Below are 24071 nucleotides of genomic sequence, written 5' to 3' on the forward strand. Positions count from 1 at the left end.
TTGTGTTGCTCTTTTAAATTCCTATCTCATTTGGGAGTGATTTTTTTTTTCCATACTATTAAGAGATAATGGAATTTCTTTTTAGCACCTATATTCTAAGTCTAAAGCAGACCATAAATTTTTATTTAAGGTATGGTTATAGCCATTAAAAATAAAGGAGCAAACCAATTCAAACTTCTCATCCTTTGAAGGGAAAACTGGAAAGAAAAACCAACAAAAGAGTTATGCTAGTGTTGATGTGGTAGAGCTCTGTTTAATACACATACATTTTAAATTTGGCTTTTCTGTGTCTTTCAAATTTAACTTCATCAACAGTACTTTTCTCATGGAAAATTTGGCAGTATCTCATAAATTTTAATTGTGTGTATTCGTTGACCTAGGAATTCCATGTTTTCTGATAGAAATGCTAATAAGGGTCAAAGATAAGCATATGAAGGAGTGTTTTTTTGTACAAGGATATTCCCTATAGCGTTATTTGCAACGGTGAAAATTGTGAAAGGATCCAAATATTTATCAGGAGGAAATTGTTTAAAATATGATACCATCTGTGCAGAACAGTGCTATAAGTTAGAATGAGATAGATTTATATGTATCAACATGGAAATATATCTATGGGATATTTTTAAATTTTATTTATTAATTTCTTTTTAAAGATTTTTTTATTTATTCATTTGAGACACAGAGATAGAGCATGAGCATGGGGAGAGGCAGAGAGAGAGGGAGAAGCAGGCTCCCCGCTGAGCCAGGAGTCTAATCTGGGACTCAATCCAAGGACCCCGGGATCATGACCTGAGCTGAAAGCAGACGCCTAACCATCTGATCCACCCAGGCACCCCCATTTTTTAATTTTAAAAAAGAAAAGTAGGGGTGATTGACTCAGTCAATAGAGCATACAACTCTTGATCTCAGGGTCATGAGTTTGATCCCCACATTGGGTGTAGAGATTACTTAAAAAAAAAAAAAAAATCTTAAAAAAGAGAAGAAAAGCAAATTGCAAAAACAGTTTGTAAAGCAATGATCCTTTTTTGTTTAAAAAGATATTGGGAGGGGCACCTGGGTGGCTTAGTCGTTAAGCGTCTGCCTTCAGCTCAGGTCATGATCCCAGGGTCCTGGGATCGAGCCCCGCATCGGGCTCCCTGCTCAGCGGGGAGCCTGCTTCTCCCTCTCCTACTCCTCCTGCTTGTGTTCCTGCTCTCGCTGTGTCTCTCTCTCTCTCTCTGTCAAATAAATAAATAAAATCTTAAAAAAAAAAATAAAAAGATATTGGGAGACAGGTACTGATACAGATCGCCTAGGTGTATTCATGGATAAAAAGATGGACCAGAATGTCACCGATACTAATTTCTTTGGGAGTTTTGGAGGATGGTGGTGCTGTGGAAAACTTACTTTCTGTTTTGCTTAGAATTATTTTGATGGGATTTTATTATGCTTGTATTTTTAAAAAGCACTTTTAAAATCCAACCTTAATAAGAGAACAATCATGAATCTTCTGCCCCAGATATCACCTAGAGTATATAGGAATATGTAGTTTAAGGAAAAGTGAACAAAATTACATTCAGTTACTATATATGAGAGACCAAAATGATAAAAATATTAAAACCGTGGACAACACAGTAAGATTGAATTTTTGTATTCTTCTTATTCTTAAGAATTCATATTCTTTTTTTGAAAGAATGCATATTCTTTTCAATGTCTGGATTTTTTTTTTTTAACAATTCACATGAAGAAACCATCAACAAAATTCTATATTCTCTAATCCCAATGCAGTAAAACTGGAAATTACAGACATATTAAAGCAAACCAGAAATTACTGTGTGTGGTTGTTCCTGTTGGTTCTCCTTTTTCTCTCCCCAGAGTTAACTTTTACCATTAATGTTGGCATTTAAATATTTATATTCTATTTAGAGTTGAATAAACATTAGCAAAGTTACAATGTTTATTTTTTCTATGCTACTTTTTGATACAGGCAGAAGATACATTTCATAAAGGTCAAGAAAAGGATAAAGAGGATCCAGACTCAAAACCAGACATTAAGGGCGAGGATAATGCCATTGAGATGTCCGAAGACTTTGATGGGAAAATGCATGATGGGGAACTTGAAGATCAAGGTTTGCAATTACCTATCACTTCATTCTTGTTTTTAAAAAATATTTTATCTAAAATATATATGTATATATATTTTTTTATCTGGGAAATTACATGTTCCCAATAAGGAGCCTATTATAATCTTTTGGAACAAGTTTATCACTCTGCACAACTGCAAATGACAACATCAGTATATACCTGTTTCATCACTCTCTCCACTGAAGCAGAAGTCTGTAGTCAGTTTTGGAGATTCTTCTGAGTAAACTGAGACGTTGACTGGTACTTTGGCTGCCTCATGTGCTAGATGCAGTGACGGAATACCCTTCAGGGAAGCCTGAAAGAGCAAGGAGAGATAACTAACAGAGCTTGGCTCTCAGCTCAAAAGTAAATTGGTCAGGGCACCTGGGTGGCTCAGTTGGTTGAGCGACTGCCTTCGGCTCAGGTCATGATCCTGGAGTCCCGGGATCGAGTCCCGCATCGCTTCTCCCTCTGACCCTCTTCCCTCTCGTGTTCTCTATCTCTCATTCTCTCTCTCTCAAATAAATAAATAAAAGTTTTAAAAAAAAAAGTAAATTGGTCAGGGTAGTTTCTTAAAAAAAAAAAAAACCTTATAAAAACAGTAGACATTTGTTACAGATGATTTGGAACAAGAGTGCAGGAGTGAAATAGCCCTTAGGCTTACCACCCAAACCACTTAATAAATTTTAGTTTATTTTTTCCATATATTGCATATGTGTGTACACACACACACACACACCATAGTTTCATAGTTTGCTTTTTTTCTTTATTCTTTTTTTAGAAAGTGGGGGTAAGGGGCAGAGAGAGAGGGAGAGAGAGAATCTTAGGCAAGCTGCATGCCCAGCGCAGAACCTGATGTAGGGCTTGATCTCACAAGCCTGAAATCATGACCTCAGCCAAAATCAAGAGTTGGACACTTAACCGACTGAGCCACCCATGCGCCACTATAGTCTGCTTTTTTCATTTAACATGAACATTCCCCTCTCATTACAAATTGTTTGAGAATGTGATTTCTTATGGCACATCATCACCTGTCTTATGTTTGTTCCATAATTCGGTTATTGCCCTAAATTTCTGTCCAGAGCTTAATTTGAGATATCATGTCTTATTGTAAGTGAAGATCTTGCAGAAATGAAAGTTGACTGTAGAGTAGAAGAGTGCACACTTGCCTAAGCAGCACAAGAATATAACCTTTGGCACAGTAGACCTTGAGCAAAAACAATGGCAAGAAAATTCTGATTGAGTTAGACACATGATGTTAGATGTTGGATAAAATAGAAGTGTATAGTGTGTTGAAGATGGGGAGAAACCTTGGAAATCATATGGTGTAAGTCTTTCATTTCACAGATGAGAAACCAAAACCCAGGGAAGTTGCTGAGTCTCATAATGAATATTCCCCCCAGCATCAAAAGTAGACACCTTGACAGCTATTTCACCACCCTTCTGTTTGTTAATATCCCACATTACAGACTTCTTTTTTCCTTCAAATCGTTTGTAAAACACAGTAGGACTACTTCAGCAGATCTAAAGGCATCTGCCTGTACAGTGTTCCTTAAACACAAGCAGTAAATCTCAGGTGGGGCACTTGCCAGGTAGTGGGTCCATGCCTCTTCTGCACACATGGACCAGTCAGTTTGGGGATTTGCCTGACTAAGCTCAGTGCCTTCCCTTTCAGAAGAGGATGATGGGAAATCAGATAGTGAGGGCGGAGACCTGGATAAACAGATGGGCGATCTGAATGGTGAGGAAGCTGACAAACTAGATGAGAGGCTTTGGGGTGATGACGACGATGAGGAGGAAGATGAAGAGGAAGAAGACAGTAAAACTGAAGAAACAGGACCAGGAATGGATGAGGTAATTAAAAGACTCCCCCCATCCTGTAGTCCCCAGGTTGAGAGGAGACATTCTTCCCACCAGCTACCACTCCCTGTCATTTACTGCTCTTCCTTTTCTTTGTTTTTCTTCTTTCTTTCATCCCTCTTTTTTTTTTCCTCTTTAATCTATCTTACTTGATTGTATTCAGAACCAGAAGAATGGTCTTATCTGGGCCGTCCCATGTGTTATGGAGGAGGGAAGTTAAGAAGACTCAGTGCAAATGCTTTGATACTGCTGTTGACCACTGAACTTCTCCATCTCTCTGCTTAGGAGAAGTTTGGGGCTGGGTGGGACTCCCCAGCAGCATAGTGTGACCCATTCCACTGTTCACACACCTGCTATTACTGCGGCTGTCTGGGCCAAGCCAGACTGCTCTTTCCAGGTCATGAAGGACACCCTGTCAGCTGGATATTTCCATGGCATTGGCCCAACAGGCAGAAATTCTACATGCCTAAGAGGTACTTTAGGTAGAATCAATCTATATGAAAATAGTTTCTTAGATTGAGCGTAATGATTTTGTGTTTTTTTTCTTCCTTTGACATTTAGGAAGATTGTGGACTTGTTGCCAAAGATGACAACTTGGATGCTGGGAAGTCAAACAGAGATAAAAGCCAAGATAAGAAGGAAGAAAAGGAAGAAGCAGAAGTTGCTGATGATGGGCCAGGCCAGGACAAAATTAATGAACAAATAGATGAGGTGATGAGGATTTGAAGCCCATCCACCCCTGATTCCAGGCCAGGGCTGTTACACCACACAACTCCTGGGGAGTCTCAAGACATTTTTTTTTCCTATTCATCAGTTGTTTTCCCATTGCCTCATAAAAGAACATGTTACAAAGTCTCTTAACAGGACATAAAATATCTAATACTTGGTTACTGATGAGGCGGTCTTCATGCTGTTTGGGCTCATGCTGGAGTTTGGAAGCTCAATTCTGTTATTCTTTTCCATATATCTCCTCATAAACTTTAGTTTCCTTTTTTAAATTAAGTAACACAGTACCTCATAAGTGGAGAACCTGCACAGAAAGTGAAGTTTGAAATTCCAGCATGAAAATTCTGGAAGCATTAGTAAAATTCTAAAGTGTGGGGGAAACTTTAGAGAAGAGACTTTGTATTCTTTTAGCATTACTGCTTAGAGCTAATTATATGCAGATGCTACTTTTTTAAAAAGTTTTATTTTTTCCTGTTCTCTCCATTGTCCAAAGAGGGAATATGATGAGAATGAGGTAGACCCTTACCATGGCAATCAGGAGAAGCTGCCAGAACCTGAGGCCTTGGACCTTCCAGACGACTTGAACCTCGACAGTGAAGACAAGAACGGTAGTGAGGACACAGACCATGAAGAAGGAGGTGTGTCTTTCAAAACCTAAAGAGACCAGTTGGAATTCACTGAAAATGAGCAGTAATCAATTTCTTCATGCCATGTCATGGCCAGGTCATAAATCATGTCTGGTCAGCTCAATTCCAGTTTGAGAAAATTGTTTGCTTTCTCTGTAGTGTTTCTCACCTAAGTTAGACTTAAAGTGTAAGCTGAGTAGAATTAAAGTAAACCAGCAGGTTTTTGTCATTAATGTCCTCTCCTGTCCTGTGTTTTAGCAGTATGGTACCTGGGTGGTGCTTCATCCCACAGAGCTTCATTTCCCCACCACCATCTTGATGTCCCATGTCATGGGTTGAGGTAAACACTGCAGTCTGGGAATATGTAGGCCTCTTGTGGAACCTACTTTCAGCTGTCTTAGAGAAATGATTGTTTCAGTTATTGATTGCTATGCTTATGTTGTGTGTTTAGTTTGAAATGTGAAGTCATTGTTATGGGGAATGAAATTGAATAATGAAGAGAAATCACAGGGCACTTGACAGTAATCTATCTGTCACCCACTGTTCAGTTTGAGTGACTTCCCTAGGGAGAGCTGTCTGGTATTGGAAGCATTGTAGAGAAAATGCCTCTATAATAGAAGGTCCCCAGTCATGGTGGGTAATCACACAGAAAGATAAGAGCTAGCCTCACTCTGCTTCATAATGAATCGGTTACATAGATAAGCTGTTAAACTTTTTTAAACACCATATTGGACAAAATTAGCAAGTTATGAAAGAGGTACCATTTACATAAAAGTTTAATATTATATGTTATTAATGGGTACATCAAATGTAGGAAAACATAGGAATAAAACACAGCAACTTCAGGTTATGGTGACCTCTGAGGAAGTAGGAAGGGCAGAGGCATCTAGAATCCATATAGTTGTACCCAGAACCACTTATTTCTTAAAAACAAGTGACTGAAGTTTCATATAAATATGACAAAATATTTATATCTGTTAAATCTAGGAGGTAAGTATATGGCTCTGTTTTCATGCTTTAAATTTAATTTAGTAATTTAAATTTGTGAACTTGCTATTTAACCAGAATCATTTGGTTGAAGATTTGATAGAGGCTTTCCTCATGCTAAGAACAAGTCTTCACTCTCTGAATCTATAACTTACTTTTTTTTTAGTTTTCATTTTCCTATAGCTTTATTAAGAAAGCTAAAAGAAAATCTCCCAACGTCTATGAAGGCCAGACTTCTTATATTAAATTCTAGCTGAATTTTGGGGTGCCTGAGTGGCTCAGTCAGTTAAGCGTCCAACTCTTGATCTCAGCTCAGGTCTTGATCTTAGGGTTGTGAGTTTAAGCCCCTTGTTGGACTCCATGCAAGGTATGGAGCCTACTTAGAAAAAAAAATTCTAGCTGACTTATTTAGCATTGTATAAGTTGCTGCTTCTGAGGCCATTTCACTACCATATAATTTTGGAATCTGATGTCAACCTTAAATTCCAACAAGTAAGCAAGGATAAAATTGAAAATTAAAATCCATTGAGGGCAGGGGCACCTGGGTGGCTCAGCCATTAAGCGTCTGCCTTCGGCTCAGGTCATGATCCCAGGGTCCTGGGATCGAGCCCCGCATCGGGCTCCCTGCCCCACGGGAAGCCTGCTTCTCCCTCTCACACTCCCCCTGCTTGTGTTCCCTCTCTCGCTGTGTCTCTCTCTGTCAAATAAATAAATAAAATCTTTAAAAAAAATAAAAATAAAAAATAAAATCCATTGAGGGTGTAATAGCTATTTACTCTAGAAAAACTCAAGCTCACTTTAAACTATTGTGTATATAAGCTAAGAAGCAATACTTTAAAGAATTGTTAACAAATTAACCGTGATTTCTGACGTGTCCAAAGTATGGGGATGTTCTTTTGTTTTATTTTTTTTTTAAGATTCTTATTTAAGAGATGGGGTGCCTGGCTGGCTCGGTTGTTAAGTGTCTGCCTTTGGCTCAGGTCATGATCCCAGGGTCCTGGGATCGAGCCCCGCATCGGGCTGCCTGCTCTGCAGGAAGCCTGCTTCTCCCTCTCCCACTCCCCCTGCTTGTGCTCACTCTCACTGTGTCTCTCTCTGTCAAATAAATAAATAAAATCTTTAAAAAAAATTTTTTTTTATTTAAGAGAGTGAGAGAACACGAGAGGGGGGAGGGTTAGAGGGAGAGGGAGAAGCAGACTCCCCACTGAGCAGGGAGCCCAATGTGAGGCTCAATCGTGGGGCTCGATCCTGGGACTCCGGGATCATGACCTGAGCCATAGGCAGACGCTTAACTGATTGAGCCACTCAGGCGCCCCTAGGAATGTTCTTTTAATAAATAAAACTTTTCCAAATAGGATTGTTTCCATTGAATGTATGTTGTATTTTCTGTGTATGATAAAGAAGGATGTCTGTCAATTATTCCCAAGGATAATATCCTTTCCTATCTTTGGTTTCCTATTGTTGTGTTGGCTTTTAGGATTTTTTTTAGCAGATTACTTAGAATTTTTTTAGTGAAATGCACCATCCAGACAATTGTATGTAACAGATACATACAATTTAGAGCAGGGGTAAGCAAACTTTTTCTGTAAAGGGTCAGATAATATACCATAATTTATAGGCCATAAACTGCAACAAGGGTTGCAAAAACTCCATTCTGTTTTTGTAGTAATATGAAAGCAGCCATAGGCAATACAGAATGGGTGGGCTAAACACAAAGGTAAGCAAATAGATGTGTCTATATTCCAGTAAAACTTTATTTACAGAGGCACATCAGCTAGATTTGGCCCTGGGGGCCATAGTTTGCCAATTCCTGGTTCGAGACTAATAACAAAGTTTGTGTAAAATGATCCCATGTTAAATCATGTTGAATTCTGTGTTTCTACTTTTTGTTGTATCTATCTAGAAGAAAATCCTTTGGAAATTAAAGAAAAGCCAATGGATACTGAAGAAGCAGATCCTGAAGTTGAGGAAATAAAGGAAGAGATCGAGGCTGACCACAGTGAAGGTCAGGGTCAACATGAGCCTGAGGAAGGCCCCAGTGAAGAGGAGAAGGGCGAGGGGGAGGAAGAGATGGACACAGGAGCTGATGACCAAGGCAAAGATACTACTGAACATCCTGAAGAAAACTCCGAGGATGAGCGGCAGTCTCTGGAGGACAAGGACAAGGAAGCCAGTGAGGACAGTGCAGAGAATGGTGTTCCTGTTGACCAAGGTCTCCAGCCCCAGGTGCTGTGGAGTGTCTGGCTTGTCTCAAGTTAAAAGTAATAGGAGAGGTTACTTTATTCCTAGCAGAATCTTTTAGGATACTTCTCTATCACCAGGTGGCGCTGCTGAGCAGCATTAAGTTTCTGTTTAAGACCCTTTCTGCCTGATAACCCTCCCTGCACGCTGAGGAGTAGGGCACCTGCTTGTTGCAGGACCCACCCCTCACCCCCCACCCCCGTCCACTCCGCTGCCTCATATTCTTCCCCCAGAGCATGTCAATGTGGTGTCTGCTTACCCTGCAGAAGCAAGAAGAAGAAGAAGATGGGGAGAACTCTGACACAGGGGAGCAGGTGCCAGAGGCCACGGAGAGGAAGGAGCACGACTCCTGTGGGCAGACCGGGTTGGAGAGCGTGCAGAGCGCACGGGCTGTGGAGCTGGCTGGAGCCGCGCCTGAGAAGGAGCAGGGAAAGGAGGTGATAGGCCCTCATTGCCTCTGCCAGCTGCCTCTAGGAGGGTTTCTTTTCCCTGGGTGAAATCACCCGTCTGTTTAGCAGTAGTTGGTGTATGTGTGATGTTGTTCTGTTGACATTGAAAGAGATCATCTTCCATCCTTTGAGAAAGTGATCGGGTACCTACTTTTATGTGCATCTCAGAACAGATCCTAGAATATTGGCTACACACCGGACTTAAGTATTCTGCTTAAAGAGAAAGAGCTGTTAGACTGGTAGTACTTCATGGGAGAATCAGGTTCATGTTATTTTTTAGAAAGCTCCCAAGTAAAGATAGGTTGAATTTAGACTTTAGAGCCAGTACTGTGTTTCTTTCCTTTTTTTTTTTTTAAAGATTTTATTTATTTGAGAGAGAGAGAGAGAATGAGAGATAGCAAGCACGAGAGGGAAGAGGGTCAGAGGGAGAAGCAGACTCGCTGCTGAGCAGGGAGCCTGATGTGGGACTCGATCCCGGGACTCCAGGATCATGACCTGAGCCGAAGGCAGTCGCTTAACCAACTGAGCCACCCAGGCGCCCGCCAGTACTGTGTTTCTAATAGTAGTTCCCTTTTCCTTGCTGTCCACTAGGCTTCAAAGGGGTTTTTTTGTTTTGTTTGTTTGTTTGTTTGTTTTTAAGAGAGGGAGAGAGAATGAGCGCATGAACATACGGGAGGGGCTGAGGGAGAGAGAGAATCTTAAGCAGGCTCCAGCTCTCAGCACAGAACCCAACCCAGGGCACAATCTCACAACCCTGAAATCATGACCTGAGCCAAAATGAAGAGTTGATGCTTAAATGACTGAGCTACTCAGGCGCCCCTCCAAAGGTTTTAATTTAAAAAGCAAAGCACTTTGTTCCTTGAGCCAGAGTGATGTGTTCTGTTTATGACCACAGTTCAGGCCACTGGCATGCTGTGGAAAGAGCATTGAAAGTCAGAGGACTTGCTACTTACAGTGGTAACTCTGAACAGCTCCTTAAGCCTCTTTGAGCCCAGTTTTCTCACCAGTAATAACACCTGCTTATACTTCTTGTACACCCCCCACCACATTTATTGAGCACCCATTAGGTAGGTGCTAAGCATTTTCATTACTTCAGGTCCTCATAATAGTACTCTAAGACAGCTGATTATTGTTATTACTTTCTCCATTTTATATTTGAGTTAAGTAAGCCACAGTAAAGTGAAATGACAGTCTCAGGGGTACATAGGTGGTTGATGGCAAAGCATGGTTTCTGGTTGAGGTCTGTCCTGCATTCAGAGTAAGTCATTACAGTCCTGGAAACAAGGAACTAATCAGCCTTACACAGCAAAGTCACTCGAGATGGTAACATCTATATCTAGATGCTCTTGCTTTTGCCCACAGTCCAGGCCTTAGTCATGGGTGAGTTTCCAGAGCAGGGAGGCAGGTATTGTGTGACTCAGAGAGAATAATAGAGAAGCTTCGTGCAATATGGCACAGTAACCAGGTGCTTGTACAGCATCTTCCATCCTCATTCTCTGTGGCTTGAATTTCATAGGAACACGGGAGTGGAGCTGCGGATGCAAACCAGGCAGAAGGCCATGAATCCAACTTCATCGCCCGGTTGGCTTCCCAGAAACAGACCAGGAAAAACACACAGGTCTCTAGCCCTCTTCAGCTGAACTTAGGTGCAGGCTGCATGGAAAAGATGCCCTGAGTACAGTGGTTTAAAAACAGCAATGCCCCCGTCTCAACCAAACATGATGGCAACCATGGCAAGGAAATCAGGACCCTGGGCTTCTTCCCTGTGGGGGTCTGTAGAGACACACACACACACACACACACTGGGGGGTCTGTAGAGAGACACACACACACACACACCCTCCCTCCCTCCCTATTCCTGTTATGCAGCCTAAGAGCCAGGTGTTGGCTGCTGTTGCCCAGTACTAGCCAGTCTTTCTTCCACTGTCCTTACTCTTTTGTGTTTTAAAAATTAGGTTTTTAAAAAAGATTTTATTTATTTGAGAGCACAAGTGTGAGTGGGGCGAGGGGCAGAGAGAGAGAGAATTCCAAGTGGACTGTGTGCCCAGCACAGAGCCTGACACAGGGTTCTATCTCATGATCCACGAGATCATGACCTGAGCCAAAATCAAGAGTCGGATGTTCAACTGACTGAGGCCCCTAGGTGTCCCTAAAACTTAGGGGTTTTTTTGAACGGGGTATAATTCATGAACATGAAATGAAGTTCATATATAAAAAGCAATCCCCTAAAAAGCTTCCATCTTATTCCTGTCTTCAAGCCACGCAAGAGAAGATTGGTGCTACCAGTTTTGTCTTGTTTTACACATATTTTCGCATATGTAACTTATGGATGTCTGTTTCTTCCTTGCCTTTAATCCAGATATAAAGTATATCATACGGATCGTTCTATATTTGTGTATAGAGATCTGCCTATTCTTAACAGCTGCATTAAATTCCATTTTTCTGTAGTTGTGCCTCATTTAGTTAACCTGCCCCCTGTGGATGGACATTAGTCGTTTTGCCATTACAGACATAGCTCTAATGAATTTCCACCTATCCCCACAGAGTTTCAAGAGGAAACCTGGACAGGCCGACAATGAACGCTCCATGGGTGATTACAATGAGCATGTGCATAAGCGGCTGAGGACTGTGGATATGGAGAGCCACACTGAGCAGGGGCCAGCCCAACCTGAGGCCCAGGTGGAGGATGCAGATGCGTTTGAGCACATTAAAGAAGGCAGTGACCCTTACGATGCACAGACATACGGTAGGGTTCAGGGAAGGCTTCTCCTTTGGTCACTGAGCTCTCTGTGAGAATTTAAGCCGTATGACTGTGTGCCCAGCAGATAAGCAAATTCATCTTAGGGATGGGTAATGGCTTTTTTTTTTTTTTAACTGTTTTCTCTTTAATAAGAATTATGCAGGAATGCAGTTTGGTTTTGGTATAAAAAGGTATCTGTGGCAAGTGCAAGTGTTCAGGGTTTCGGAGTCTGGTGTAAGTCTTTTACATATCCTTGATAACAGTTTGCCACATCCAAACCTAGTGCTAATCTCAGGGTTTCTGAGTACTGGACATTCCTTCATAGTCACTGTGAGGTCACTCTCTGCAACGGCTAGAGCTGTGAACTAGAAACGCTTGTTTTTCCCATAAGTGAAAAGAGAAAAAAATAATCTCTTGGTGACTTTTTAATGTTTTATTCCTAACATGTAAACTAGTGTTGACAATATTTATCTATGAGCATCATTTCTTTTGTATCTTCACTTTTTAGAAAAATAAAACAGTAGTAATAATTGCTACCATGAATCGAGCTCTTGCTTTGTACCAAACACTATTCTGAGTCGTTGCTGAATGATCATGAAATTTCTCCAATAATCTTAGGAGCTACAATATTTCCATTTTATAGATGAGCATACTGAGACCAAACAAGTTTAAGAACTTGTCCAGGATCACAGAGCTCATCCTCAACGTTGGTTTTTCTGTGTCCTGTGTTATATTCTTTTTTTAAAAAAATATTTTATTTATTTACTTGACAGACACAGCGAGAGAGGGAACACAAGCGGGGGGAGTGGGAGAGGGAGAAGAAGGCTCCCCGCTGAGCAGGGAGCCCGATGCGGGGCTTGATCCCAGGACCCTGGGATCATGACCTGAGCCGAAGGCAGACGCTTAACGGCTGAGCCACCCAGGCGCCCCTGCGTTATATTCTTAATCATTAGTTTCCACTCATAATTTGGTAATGGAGGATAATTCCATTAGCTGCTCTGAGTCATGTGTCTAGCCTGTTTCTTCTGGTTCAGTTTCTTGTAATAGCAGTAAAAACCTAGCTAAGCATCCTATTTTTGTGGTAGAGAATCAGCAGTTACATTAGTAGGTCAGTAGGGCATCCAAGGCACAGAGAAGCCAAGTACCATGTTCATGCCCCATAGCTGGTCAGTAGAGAACCAGCATGAGTAAAATCTTGGAGGCTAAAAATGACAAACCATACCCACTCTTGATTACTTTGTTCTGGGAAGACCTAGGCTCTTTATGTGTCTGTGTGCTCTATTGGCAGATGTGGCCAGCAAGGAGCAGCAGCAGTCCGCAGAGGGTTCCAGCAGGGGTCAGGAGGAGGGGACAGAGGATACCTTCATGGACACGGAGGAGGAGCAACTCCGGGCAGCAGACATGCAGCACCTAAAGCCGGAGGCGGTCACGTCAGGGACCACAGCGAGCCCTGGTGAGCCCTACAGTGAGCAGATCCCTCCTAAGCTCCCTGACTCAGAAAAGTCACTTCTCGTGTAATGTGGTCTGATCTGGTTGGTTCTTTCCCCGTCCTAACCCACGGAGTAGGTGTTTGTGTACCTGTGATAATTCCACTGTATTTCACTTGGGAGTCAAAAGGTGGAAGAGTGGTGTTGCAGCCACTGTCCTTTAAGGAGACCTCAGAAACCTGAGATTCAGGCAAAATGCCTTCAGTCTTCTTTAAATATGTAGAAAACAAAATAGTACACTGCAGTTATGACCAGAAGAAACACTCTTGATTATTAGAGAAGGGTTTTCAATTATGTGGAAATATAGAATATTAGCATAAAATGCAGTAAAATATTTAAAGAAATAGAATGGGGAAAATGCATGTGAAAAAGTAACCACGCTTCTTACATACAGTTCCATTTCAGAGTTGACCAAGTGCTTTTACGAGGCAATATATTAAAAAAAGAAAAAGAGGGGTGCCTGGGTGGCTCAGACAGTTAAGCGTCTGCCTTCGGCTCGGGTCATGATCCCAGGGTCCTGGGATCGAGCCCCACATCTGGCTCCCTGTTGAGCAGGGTGCCTGCTTCTCCCTCTGCCTCTGCCGTGCTGCTTCCCCTGCTTGTATACTCTGTCAAAAATAAATAAAATCTTAAAAAAAAAAGAAAAAGAGATAAACTATGGATTTAACACATTAAAAAATAACCTTATCAGCAGTGGAATAAATGCAAATTCAAAAGAACTTGCCCAACTCAAAAACCTTTTTTTTCCTGCTTTCTTCTTGTCTTCTTGGGTTTTAGAACTGTCAATGCTCAACTATTGTATGACAGTGGGAATGGCACAACTCTGATGAAAATTCAAAATCCAGACTTTGCCTCTTCCTTACCTTATAGGTTACGGCTTATTATTAATATTTTCTTTGCCTCAGTTTCCTCATAAATAGAATGGAACTATGACTTTACTTTAGTTTTTATTTTTATCAAAGTTTTATATGCATGTAGTTTAAAGAATCACACAGTTCTACAAGGCTTATCAGGGTAAATGGGAGTCTCCCCCATTTCCCTTCTTTGCAGAACAGCTGCGTTCAATATCACAGTGGGGAGGTTAGGAGAGTCAGAATTGGCAGTGCCTGACCCAAAGAGAAGGAACCTGTGGAACCCATATGTGGAAATTTGGTGGGGACTGAAGGAGTGAGGTTTGAGTAATTGTTAGGCAGGCAGTCGTGAAGGGTCAGTCTCTGTAATTTTATGGTAAGTAAAACTCTGTCCTTTATGCAAATAGGCTTTGATGAGATGGAGGTGGAGACCCAAGCTGTTAAAACAGAAGACCAAGATCCCAGGATCAACCTATCACATGAAGAGACAGAGAAGGAGAAACCAGAGAGAAGCCGAGATTCAACCATTCACACAGCCCATCAGTTCCTCATGGACACAGTTTTCCAGGTACAAAAATGTTCACAAATTACTGCTTTAATAAGTTAATAAAATGTAATTATAAACTGCTTTTAAATTTTTGTCTTTAGAACTTCATGGAACATCTGGTTGTTTGGGGTTATCTTATCCTTATCAAAGTTTTCTCAAAACAGATAACACTGTTCCAGCACTTTGTCCCAGCATCATAATGGGTGGTCTGTTCTGACCTGACTATGATGGTGGGTCTGGTCCTCCAGTCTCAGGCTGTCACATTTACTCTTCTCATGTCCAGCATCCTTGTGTGAGAAGCCTGTAGGGACAGTTCACAATTTATGCTGATGAAGTAGCGAAAATCTTTGGCATTATTAATGCCTGCATTTTAGGAAGAGCAGATTTAATGGAGTTTTCCCTAGTCGTTTGACTTAATAGCAGTCTCGATTAATCAAAGAACATTTTGATATTAATAGTTTTGTGGGTTTTTTGTTTTTATTTTGCTGGATGGATTTCTTCTAAATGGTAAAATTTCCTTTATCTTGTCTGCAAAATGGGAAGCAGAAGACTAGTTGTCTGGCATCTCCTTATTGTGCCATTAAATTGCTTAAGCTTTGTGTCTTAGGGGTATGTATTTATAGTTCATACTGCTTGGAAGAAGGCAGCCAGTGATAATGAGTTGGTGATTTCAACCTAGGCTGCCTCTTATCTGTGGCTTTTTCTTTTTAGCCCTTTTTAAAAGACATCAGTGAGCTAAGACAGGAGCTGGAGAGACAGCTGGAAATGTGGCAGCCACATGAATCTGGAGACCCAGAAGAAGTAAGTCACTGGTCTTTTCATAAGATAATCTTGGTTTTTTGTTTGTTTCTAAAGATATAGCAAGCTTAACAGGTTCTTAGCACCAATTACCTTTGTAGAAGGGACTGAGTATATGGAGCCTAAGTCTATCCATTGCTTTCTGTGTACTTTGCCACTCGATATTTAGCTTAATTAAAACAGAAAAGCTGATGTATTTATTTCCTTTAATTTCTATTGTTCACTCTATAATAGATACAGCAGATAGGACAGTGATTGCAAAATGGGTCGAAATGTGTCATCCTCAGAGTAGGCCACCTGGAATGTTGCTGGCTGACTTAATGTGGTAGCATAGATTAACCAGAAGCTTCATTTTTAATTAGGACTCTACATCCTAAATTTACTGTATATGTACATGTTTGTATTTTGTGCCTGCTATCATCATTCCTACTACAGACCTGTATGAGGGCTCTGCCATAGTTGGAGCTTTGTGTCTAGGAAATAATCACACTGTTGAGAGATTTGCACTCGTCACTTTTGCTTTTGAAACATGACCCCAAGAGCCCACAGTTACGTGGCTGGATCATTACCCATTCAGTTTCCTACCCACACAAAGTGCCTTTGTAGGTGGTGAAAATAAAGTGTTGATTTGGTCATAAATTCCATTATTTTCTGCCTTTTTCATCCTTTCTCATTTGGAACTGAGGGTTGTGGTTTTGTTAGAAGAGGAGACATTTTTAAGGACGTGAACAAGCTGGTGGCTTGCTAAGAGAAGCTCTCAAATTAGCTTCTGTTGACAAAATTCATGTAGGTCGTTTTCTACTGCTCTGTTTCAAGCCTCCTCTTGCTGTAATGACTTTGGCTGGCTCTGACGTTCTCTGGGTAACTTATACTTTATTGTCGCAGGAGAAGGCTGCAGCTGAGATGTGGCAGAGTTACCTGGCCTTAACTGCGCCTCTTTCACAACAGTTGTGTGAGCAGCTTCGTCTCATATTAGAGCCTACCCAGGCAGCCAAGCTGAAGTAAGTTTTCTCCACTGGACTCACTCACAGTGCCCTGACAAGATGGCAGGGTCACCTTAACCACTTAAAGTGCTGGCTTGAGGTGGCCATTTGAGCTGCACAGGCACCAATATGTTATTCCATACCCTTTTTCATATTATCTGGAAACACTGAGGTGTCTTTGAAGTTCGGTATTAATGCAGTTCCTTTGATTCGTTAACATCTGATGGGAAAATTGGCTGAGCCTTTGCATGGGTGTATGGGCTTGCTGCACGTGTTACTCACCTAGATCTTTTCAAAGATTTATCCAAACTCATAGTTTCTGAACAGAAAAGAGTCTAAGATTTAATCAGTGCAAACATATTTTTCTAATTTTTAAAGTGTGTCTTAGCTTTCCTAGAAGGACCTAATTATTATTGCCACATACATATCCAGTTTTTCTGGCTGCCCTCAAGTCTCATTTGACAGTGACACTTGAGTGTGCCGGGTTACTGGTTATTTGGTATTTTTGGTTATAAGGTATGACAATGGATTCTATTTTTAAAAAAATTATCAGAGGATGAGCTGTTGTTAACTAATCTTGACCCCATTTGGATAAATTTAATAGAGGAGACTATCGAACCGGGAAGCGGCTAAATATGCGGAAGGTCATTCCATACATTGCTAGTCAATTTCGGAAAGACAAGATTTGGCTTCGAAGGACCAAGCCCAGTAAACGCCAGTATCAGATTTGTTTGGCCATCGATGACTCTTCTAGCATGGTGGACAACCATACCAAACAGGTAAGGAAGCACTGAGCTAATTTGATGAGTAATTGACACCAAGCCATGCTCCATGGCCACCAAAAATATGTTCTGGCAAAAAGCAGTTTGAAATACCAAGTACTGTTCTGAGAATGTGATACCATGTTTGAGAAGACCTAAAATTTTTAAAAGAAGTCAAAAGGGCAGTTTCAGGATGTCTCAAATAATTAGGTCCCGTCCTGTTGGAGGCCTTTTAAGTTGTTTTGTTTTTCAGCCTTGCTGTGCTCTAGCTGCAGCAGAGTAACTCTGACAATGTTTGTTTTCCACAAAATGCAATGTTCTGTTAAACTATTTTTTTACGATCTTGTACAACATATCTGAATATTATTGATTTTTAAAGGGTTCAGTGTACATCTTTTTAAGTCTGAAATTATCTGGAGTTAGTGCTCTGTTAGTATTCACAAGACTTAAGAGCCTGAATGGAATTACTTAGGCTACCACCGTTATGACCACTGAAGAGGGATGTGCTTTGCAGTGATGCTATTACCTAGTATGAACCAATGAGCAACCTAAACCTCTACATGTGCTTGGTTGGAAAAAGTTAGAGAGTGACCTCTGAACTCAGGTTCAGGTCCAGGCTCCTCACTTTTTACCTCACGATGTTGACCAATTTATTTACTTCTTATGTATCAGTTTCATCTTCTGAAAAATGAGAATTATAACAGTACTTCATACAGAATTGTGAAAATTAAATGAGTTTAATTCAGTTTAATGCCTAGCACTTGATATGTGTTCAGTAGATGTTAGTTGCTACAAGTATCATCTTTTAATGAAATTTAAATTCTAAAACTATATTGTCATTTACGTATGGGTTAAAATAAATTGATTTTTAAAATTTTTTACCCATAAGAGATTACTTTTTATGTAGTGTTCCCCTCTCCCCCCCGGGAAAACTTCTAAAAATTTTAGGGACCAAATCTCCTAGGATCACTTTTATTAGATGATGTCTAGAGCAGACCTTTGCTACTAGTGTAATGGATTCTGGGTTTCGGGATGTGTAGTATTAGCAAGGGTCTAGGGCCACCATGGCCTCTGGGTTGATTGTGAATAGCCATGTTGATGTTCCCTGTGGGTCATGCAAAAATAACATTTTCGTGGCACTCTTGGTATAAAAAAGGTTGAGAGGCACTGATCTAGAGGATATTTTGATTCCTTCAACCCTTAACTTTGTATTTCATAGCTGGCATTTGAATCTTTGGCGGTGATTGGAAATGCTCTAACCCTCCTGGAAGTGGGTCAGATTGCCGTGTGCAGGTAAGGGTGCCTTCAAATCCCAGTGGGAAAAATCAGCCTCCTTTTGTTATGTTGATCACACAAAAATTAACTCCCATTGTATTTGGTTTTTCTCTCTCTAGTTTTGGAGAGTCCGTAAAGCTGTTACATCCATTCCACGAACAGTTCAGTGATTCCTCAGGGTCCAAGATTCTGCGACTCTGTAAATTCCAACAAAAGAAAACCAAGATTGCTCAGGTATGCTGACAACATCAGTGTCCTCTGCACATTCTTAAGCAAGTGTGGGAGAGACATGATTTTTATTTTTTAACTTAAAATAATTTTTTTAAAAGATTTTATTCATTTGAGAGCGAGAGAGAGCACGAGTTGGGGGAAGGGGCAGAGGGAGAGGGAGAGGAAGAAGCAGGCTCCCTGCTGAGTAGGGAGCTTGGGTTCCTTCGGGACTCAATCCCAGGACCCCCCAGGATCATGACCTGAGCTGAAGGCAGACACTTAACCGACTTAGCCACACAGGTGCCCCAGAGACATAATTTTTAGCACTCTTTCCTCCTCAGTATGATTTTAGGACAGGTAAAATTTCCAGTGGAGAATAGTTCTAAACTTCAGCCTAAGACACCACTGGAATAGAAACTTCCTTGGCACCCATTAGCAAACAGGTATGACGTATTTCTCCGTTCCTCAAAGATGAACAGTGTGTCACTAATTTTTCTGGCTCCCTAGTTTTTGACAGATTTGGAACTTGTGCAAAAATAAACCATCTTCCCGTACCCATCATTGGGCCAATTTTTCTCTGCCATTTAATTTAGCCTAGAGAAGAAAGGATGTAAAATACAGCCAGTGACTTGCTCAGGATGACATCAGTTCAAAACACAGCATAGGATGATAATTCTGTCCTCTTCATGTCTGCCCTGATTTAGCCCACTTTCTTTATGCTACACTAGACATTTTGTGTTTTCTTGCCTTTTTCTGCTCAGTTGTTTTCTTCTGCAAGAAGATAGCTGTTTTATTTGGGGGCATTACTGATGTCTTCTCTTTACCCCGGGGGAAGTATGTCTTTTCCTCTTGGGTGTGTTACGGAACACTAGTGGTGTGTGTGGCAGAGACGCAGGTCTGTGCTTCAGGGCGCCAGCACCCAAGGATAGATGCCAACAGGGCAAGGATCGTCCCTGCCTCGTACAGGCGGCTGGAAGGGGCCGTGTCATTGCCTCTAGATCTGAGAAGCTTATTTGATCATCACTTAAGAGCCAGGAGTAATTTCAGTCTCCATGACAATGGGAAGAGAGTTTCAGTAGTTTAATAACGGCCTGTCTCTGGTTCTGGTTTAGTTTCTCGAGTCCGTGGCCAGCATGTTTGCAGCTGCTGAGCAGCCCTCACACAACGCCAGTCCAGGTGAGCTGCGCTTTTTTGTCTTTATCAACACAATGCCTTTCTGTTGTGTGCATTCACAAGCTGCTTCCTTCAACCCACCGTACCCATGACCGTCTTTTTTAGAGTGTACGCTCTCTTGGAAAAGGTAAGCAGGAGCTGGAGAGGTGTGGGCACTCATTGTGTACTCAACCATTTATCCATTCAGAAATTTTTATTGAACCCATAGCCATGGGGCTTATAACCAATGGAGGAATAGATAGGAAAGAACTACAGTTGACCTTGAACAATGTGGTGGTGGGCAGGGGGGCGGTTAGGAGCACCAACGCCATGCACAGTTGAAAATCCATATATGACTTTGACCCCTCAAAAACTTAGCTACTAATAGCCTACTGTTGACTGGAAGCCTTTACTGATAACATAGAGTTAATTAGCAATTGTGCATATCATGTGTATTTTATACTGTATTCTTACAATAAAACTAGAGAAAAAAAAACATGAGGAAATCATAGGGAAGAGAAAATATACATGCAGTACTATTACAGTAAGATCTCTGCATATAAATGGGCCTACTCACACGGTACTGACCCGTGTTATTCAAGGGTCAACTCTTCTTTGTTATGAACTAGTATATACTTAGAGTTCAGAGTTATGAAGAAGGAGCAAGGTGTATGGAACTTAGTGTTAAGAACATTCTATAATATTTTAATGACAGAAGCAGAGGAGGACATAATTCAGAAACCAGCTAATACAACGATGATTGATTTAGGGCTTGAAACACACCAATTCTTCTTTCAGCTCTTTCTGAAATCTCTCAGTCGTGATTATATCATGGAGAAGCTTCTTGTTTGAAGCAAGTCTTTAACACCTCTCAATACTTGCTGAACTTCCTTCACAGAGAAAGAGGCCTGCCCTCAACCACTATAGTCTTTCACTGGAAACACCAGAGTTAATTCTTTTTTTTTAAGAGTTAAAACTTTTTAAACGCTTTTATTCATGATTTATTTTAATGGCCCCTCCACTTAAGTTTTCATTTAAATGTAAAGAAGAGAAAAATACACAAGTTAGTTAAAAGAAATTTGGAAAAAGAAATTCCATAAAACTATGGAAAACCCAGTTCCAGGTTTCTGATTTGGGCACTTTCTTCTAATGGCCTACTCAGTACCGCCATCTTTTTTTTTTTTTTTTTTTTTGAGTGAGTGCAAGAGGCAGCAGGAGGGGGAAGGAGTCATAAGCAGGCTCCACATCCAGCACAGAACCCAATGTGGGGTTCAATCTCACGACCCCGAGATGATGACCTGATCTGAAATCAAGAGTTGGATCCCTAATCGACTGAGCCACCCAGGCACCCCTCAATACTGCCATTTTTATACTTTATAGCCATAAATGTTTTACTTCTCATATGTTGCTATACAATGAAATTGATCTAATGTGACAGGGAAATTGCTTTATTGACAGAAGCTTCATATGCCTTTTTGCAGCCTTTATGTCCGACTGGGGCATCTGAAGTAATAGACTTAGACGTCCCTTTTGCTTATATCCAGAATTCATCAGTTTCAGACATCTGTTTGGTTAACGATACAGAGAAAGCTTACACTAACTTGTCTTCAAGTAGGTCTGAGTTGTTAAAAGTGCGATTTCCGTTTTGTCCCCTTCTTCCTCTCCTGCTGTATGTTCCCCTGTAGAAACCGCACAGCTCCTCCTGGTGGTCTCTGATGGACGTGGCCTTTTCCTCGAGGGCAAAGACAGAGTCCTGGCGGCAGTCCAGGCCGCCCGGAACGCTAACATCTTTGTCATTTTTGTTGTATTGGACAATCCCAGTTCCCGCGTGAGTGATTACTAAAAGTTGGGATTCCCTTCAACCTGTTCTGTCTGAAATATGGCCTAGGTCACACCATCATAACTCCTACTAATGTTCTGTCAGACACTGTTTTAGGCACTTTGTATTAGTTTTTTGTGAATAACCCAGTGAGGTAAGGATCATCATTCCCACTTTACAGTGAAGGACAGAAATACAGGTTACGGGTAAAGAGTAGGAAAGCCAGAATTTCAGACAGATTCCGGAGACCACCCTCCTAACCACCAGGTGTGCCAACTCCTCCCTCATGGGTCATCCTTTCCCTCTGCACTGTGTCCTTGCAGGCACTGCAGCCTTGATACTGGGCCTTGTCCACTTGAAACTGCAGACCGGCCTCTCCCAGTTCTTTGTACCCCAGCAGTGCCCTTCTCGGAGCAGGAGGCAGGGGCTGCTAAGTGAAAGATGCCCACAGGGCAGTTCTGTTCCAGGGACAGCACTGTCTCTGCAAGTCACACTAAGGCCTGGACAACAAGTTTAGAAGACTGAATTACTCCAAGTAGAAAATGAGAGAATATCCTTATAGGAAAATTGGATTTTCTTGTCTGCCCCTCTCCCTCCCTTTCAGTGTCTATTTTCCTGGAAAGGGTGCTCAGAAAGAGATTTGCCTCCTCAGTAAGAGTTCTGAAAACTGTTCCTTAGTAATAAAAGCTAATTTTATATGTAGGAGTTTGATATAGGAGATCTAAAGATTGTTAGTGAAAGAGATCAGGGAAGAGCTAGCCAAGGATACTGGTTTGGTTTTTCTTTTTATATCAAAATGTTTTCTGTCGACAGGATTCTATCTTGGACATTAAAGTACCAATATTTAAAGGACCTGGAGAGATGCCCGAAATCCGATCCTACATGGAAGAGTTCCCATTCCCATTCTATATCATTCTTCGCGATGTGAATGCGCTCCCCGAGACGCTCAGCGATGCTCTGAGACAGTGGTTTGAGTTGGTGGCAGCCTCCGACCACGCGTAGGGAAGGAACACAGTAAACCATGGTCAGACCGTGGCACCTCGGGCCAGGTGCTCCCTGTTTTGGACAAGTGCTTCTGCCCTCCCAGCTCTAAAATGTTTTTATCTTAGATCTGATTTATAAAAATTCACCTAATAGCTACAGAAAGTTTGTATTACAGTGTACATTTTAGTTTACAATGTGCTTTCAGAGCTAGAGAAAGCCTGGGGCTCCCTGCTTTGCCTGGGCTCCAGCTGTCACAAACCTAGGGCAGCGAAGGAACAGCAGTAGCAGGTGTCTGGCCTTGGAAGGCCCGGCCTACGAGGAGGCCTGGGCCCGGCTGCCTTTTCCCTTTGCAGGAGCCCTGGACACCTACCTGGAGAAGCGGCTAGGAGAGAATAAGACTGTCCCAGGCCTTTGGACAAAGGACTAAAGGCAGCTGCCCTTTTGACCCTGCTTTAAGTCTCCACCTTGCCAAGCCCACAGCGTGTATCCATATGCTGTCAAGAGACTGAATAGCCGCTTTCGAGAGTCCCCAAGTGTGTGTGTTTTTTCATTGCGCTTCAGGTGATGGTAACTGCCTTCTCTTTGAGAATAGGAAGGTTGGGGTATATGTGGTCTTACAAAGCAACCAGATGTCATGGGAGCCCAGGTAATAGGAAAAATGACCCCTGGATGGTATAAAAATGAAGTGGTTTTTCTGTGTCGTCCTTCACATTTGCTGCTTCAGGAGACTATGCAATGATGGAAAGCTGATTTTTTCCTTTGGTTATTTCATTCTTTCTGTGCCACAGTCCCTGCTGTTTTTTTTTTTTTTTTTTTTCCCTTAACAATTAAGGGGAACAATCATTCCTCCACTGCTTTTAAGCTGGACTGAGCCAGTCCCATTCTGGAAAAGAAATGCTGTGTTTAGAAAAACTAAGCAGCTACATTTTTTTTTCCCCCAGTCAAAATACATCAATGGTTTTTAGATGGTTTTTACTTGGTCAGAAAGCACTGCTTGAATACTTGAAATTGTGTGCTGTGTTCTATTTGTCAGAATGTTCTTTTGTAGACAACATGCCATGATGTAATTGTCTATCTCCACATCTGTTTTCAAGTTACACTGTGAAGTTTGCCACACTTTTGAGGTGGTCATCAAAGACACAGATTGCTTGTTCTTTAACCAAGTGTCCTAAAGCATGTACCTAAGGTTATATCATTTTTTATTCTAAAAAGCTATGCAGGTTATATTCTGATTATTAAACGTATACCACTGTTGATAGAATTTGTGAGCATTCTTAATGGAACATGACAGGTGTATAAAAGGTATGCCAGGGGAACGATCTTGTCTGCTCCATCAGTCGGCTATCCCTGGCTTATGCCGTGCTGCCAGGGCCTACACAAGTTCAGTGGCTTACTGCCATAAGGGTTTCTCATTTGTGTCTTACGTCCACAGTGGGTGAGCTGCCGCATGCTGGCCTGGTGGCAGAGGAAAG

The 24071-nt window shown here is 41.5% G+C and overlaps 1 protein-coding gene across 1 annotated transcript in view; it reads left to right on the forward strand.

The window, feature by feature from the left end:
- MDN1 (midasin AAA ATPase 1) overlaps positions 1-23849 on the forward strand; it is a 157976-nt gene extending 134127 nt beyond the window's left edge. The window contains exons 85-102 of the mRNA XM_027601624.2: positions 1967-2108; positions 3779-3957; positions 4525-4674; positions 5183-5327; positions 8206-8528; positions 8810-8980; positions 10509-10610; positions 11537-11738; positions 13021-13185; positions 14478-14638; positions 15329-15418; positions 16301-16416; positions 17003-17177; positions 18379-18452; positions 18554-18668; positions 19757-19820; positions 21482-21624; positions 22429-23849. Of these exons, the coding sequence (XP_027457425.2) occupies positions 1967-2108; positions 3779-3957; positions 4525-4674; positions 5183-5327; positions 8206-8528; positions 8810-8980; positions 10509-10610; positions 11537-11738; positions 13021-13185; positions 14478-14638; positions 15329-15418; positions 16301-16416; positions 17003-17177; positions 18379-18452; positions 18554-18668; positions 19757-19820; positions 21482-21624; positions 22429-22617 (2706 nt within the window). The 3' untranslated portion in view covers positions 22618-23849. The remainder of the gene's footprint in view (positions 1-1966; positions 2109-3778; positions 3958-4524; positions 4675-5182; positions 5328-8205; positions 8529-8809; positions 8981-10508; positions 10611-11536; positions 11739-13020; positions 13186-14477; positions 14639-15328; positions 15419-16300; positions 16417-17002; positions 17178-18378; positions 18453-18553; positions 18669-19756; positions 19821-21481; positions 21625-22428) is intronic.
- The last annotated feature ends 222 nt before the right edge of the window (positions 23850-24071 follow it).

The sequence above is a fragment of the Zalophus californianus genome, chromosome 7 (assembly GCF_009762305.2).
Source record: "Zalophus californianus isolate mZalCal1 chromosome 7, mZalCal1.pri.v2, whole genome shotgun sequence".
Classification (NCBI taxonomy): domain Eukaryota; kingdom Metazoa; phylum Chordata; class Mammalia; order Carnivora; family Otariidae; genus Zalophus; species Zalophus californianus.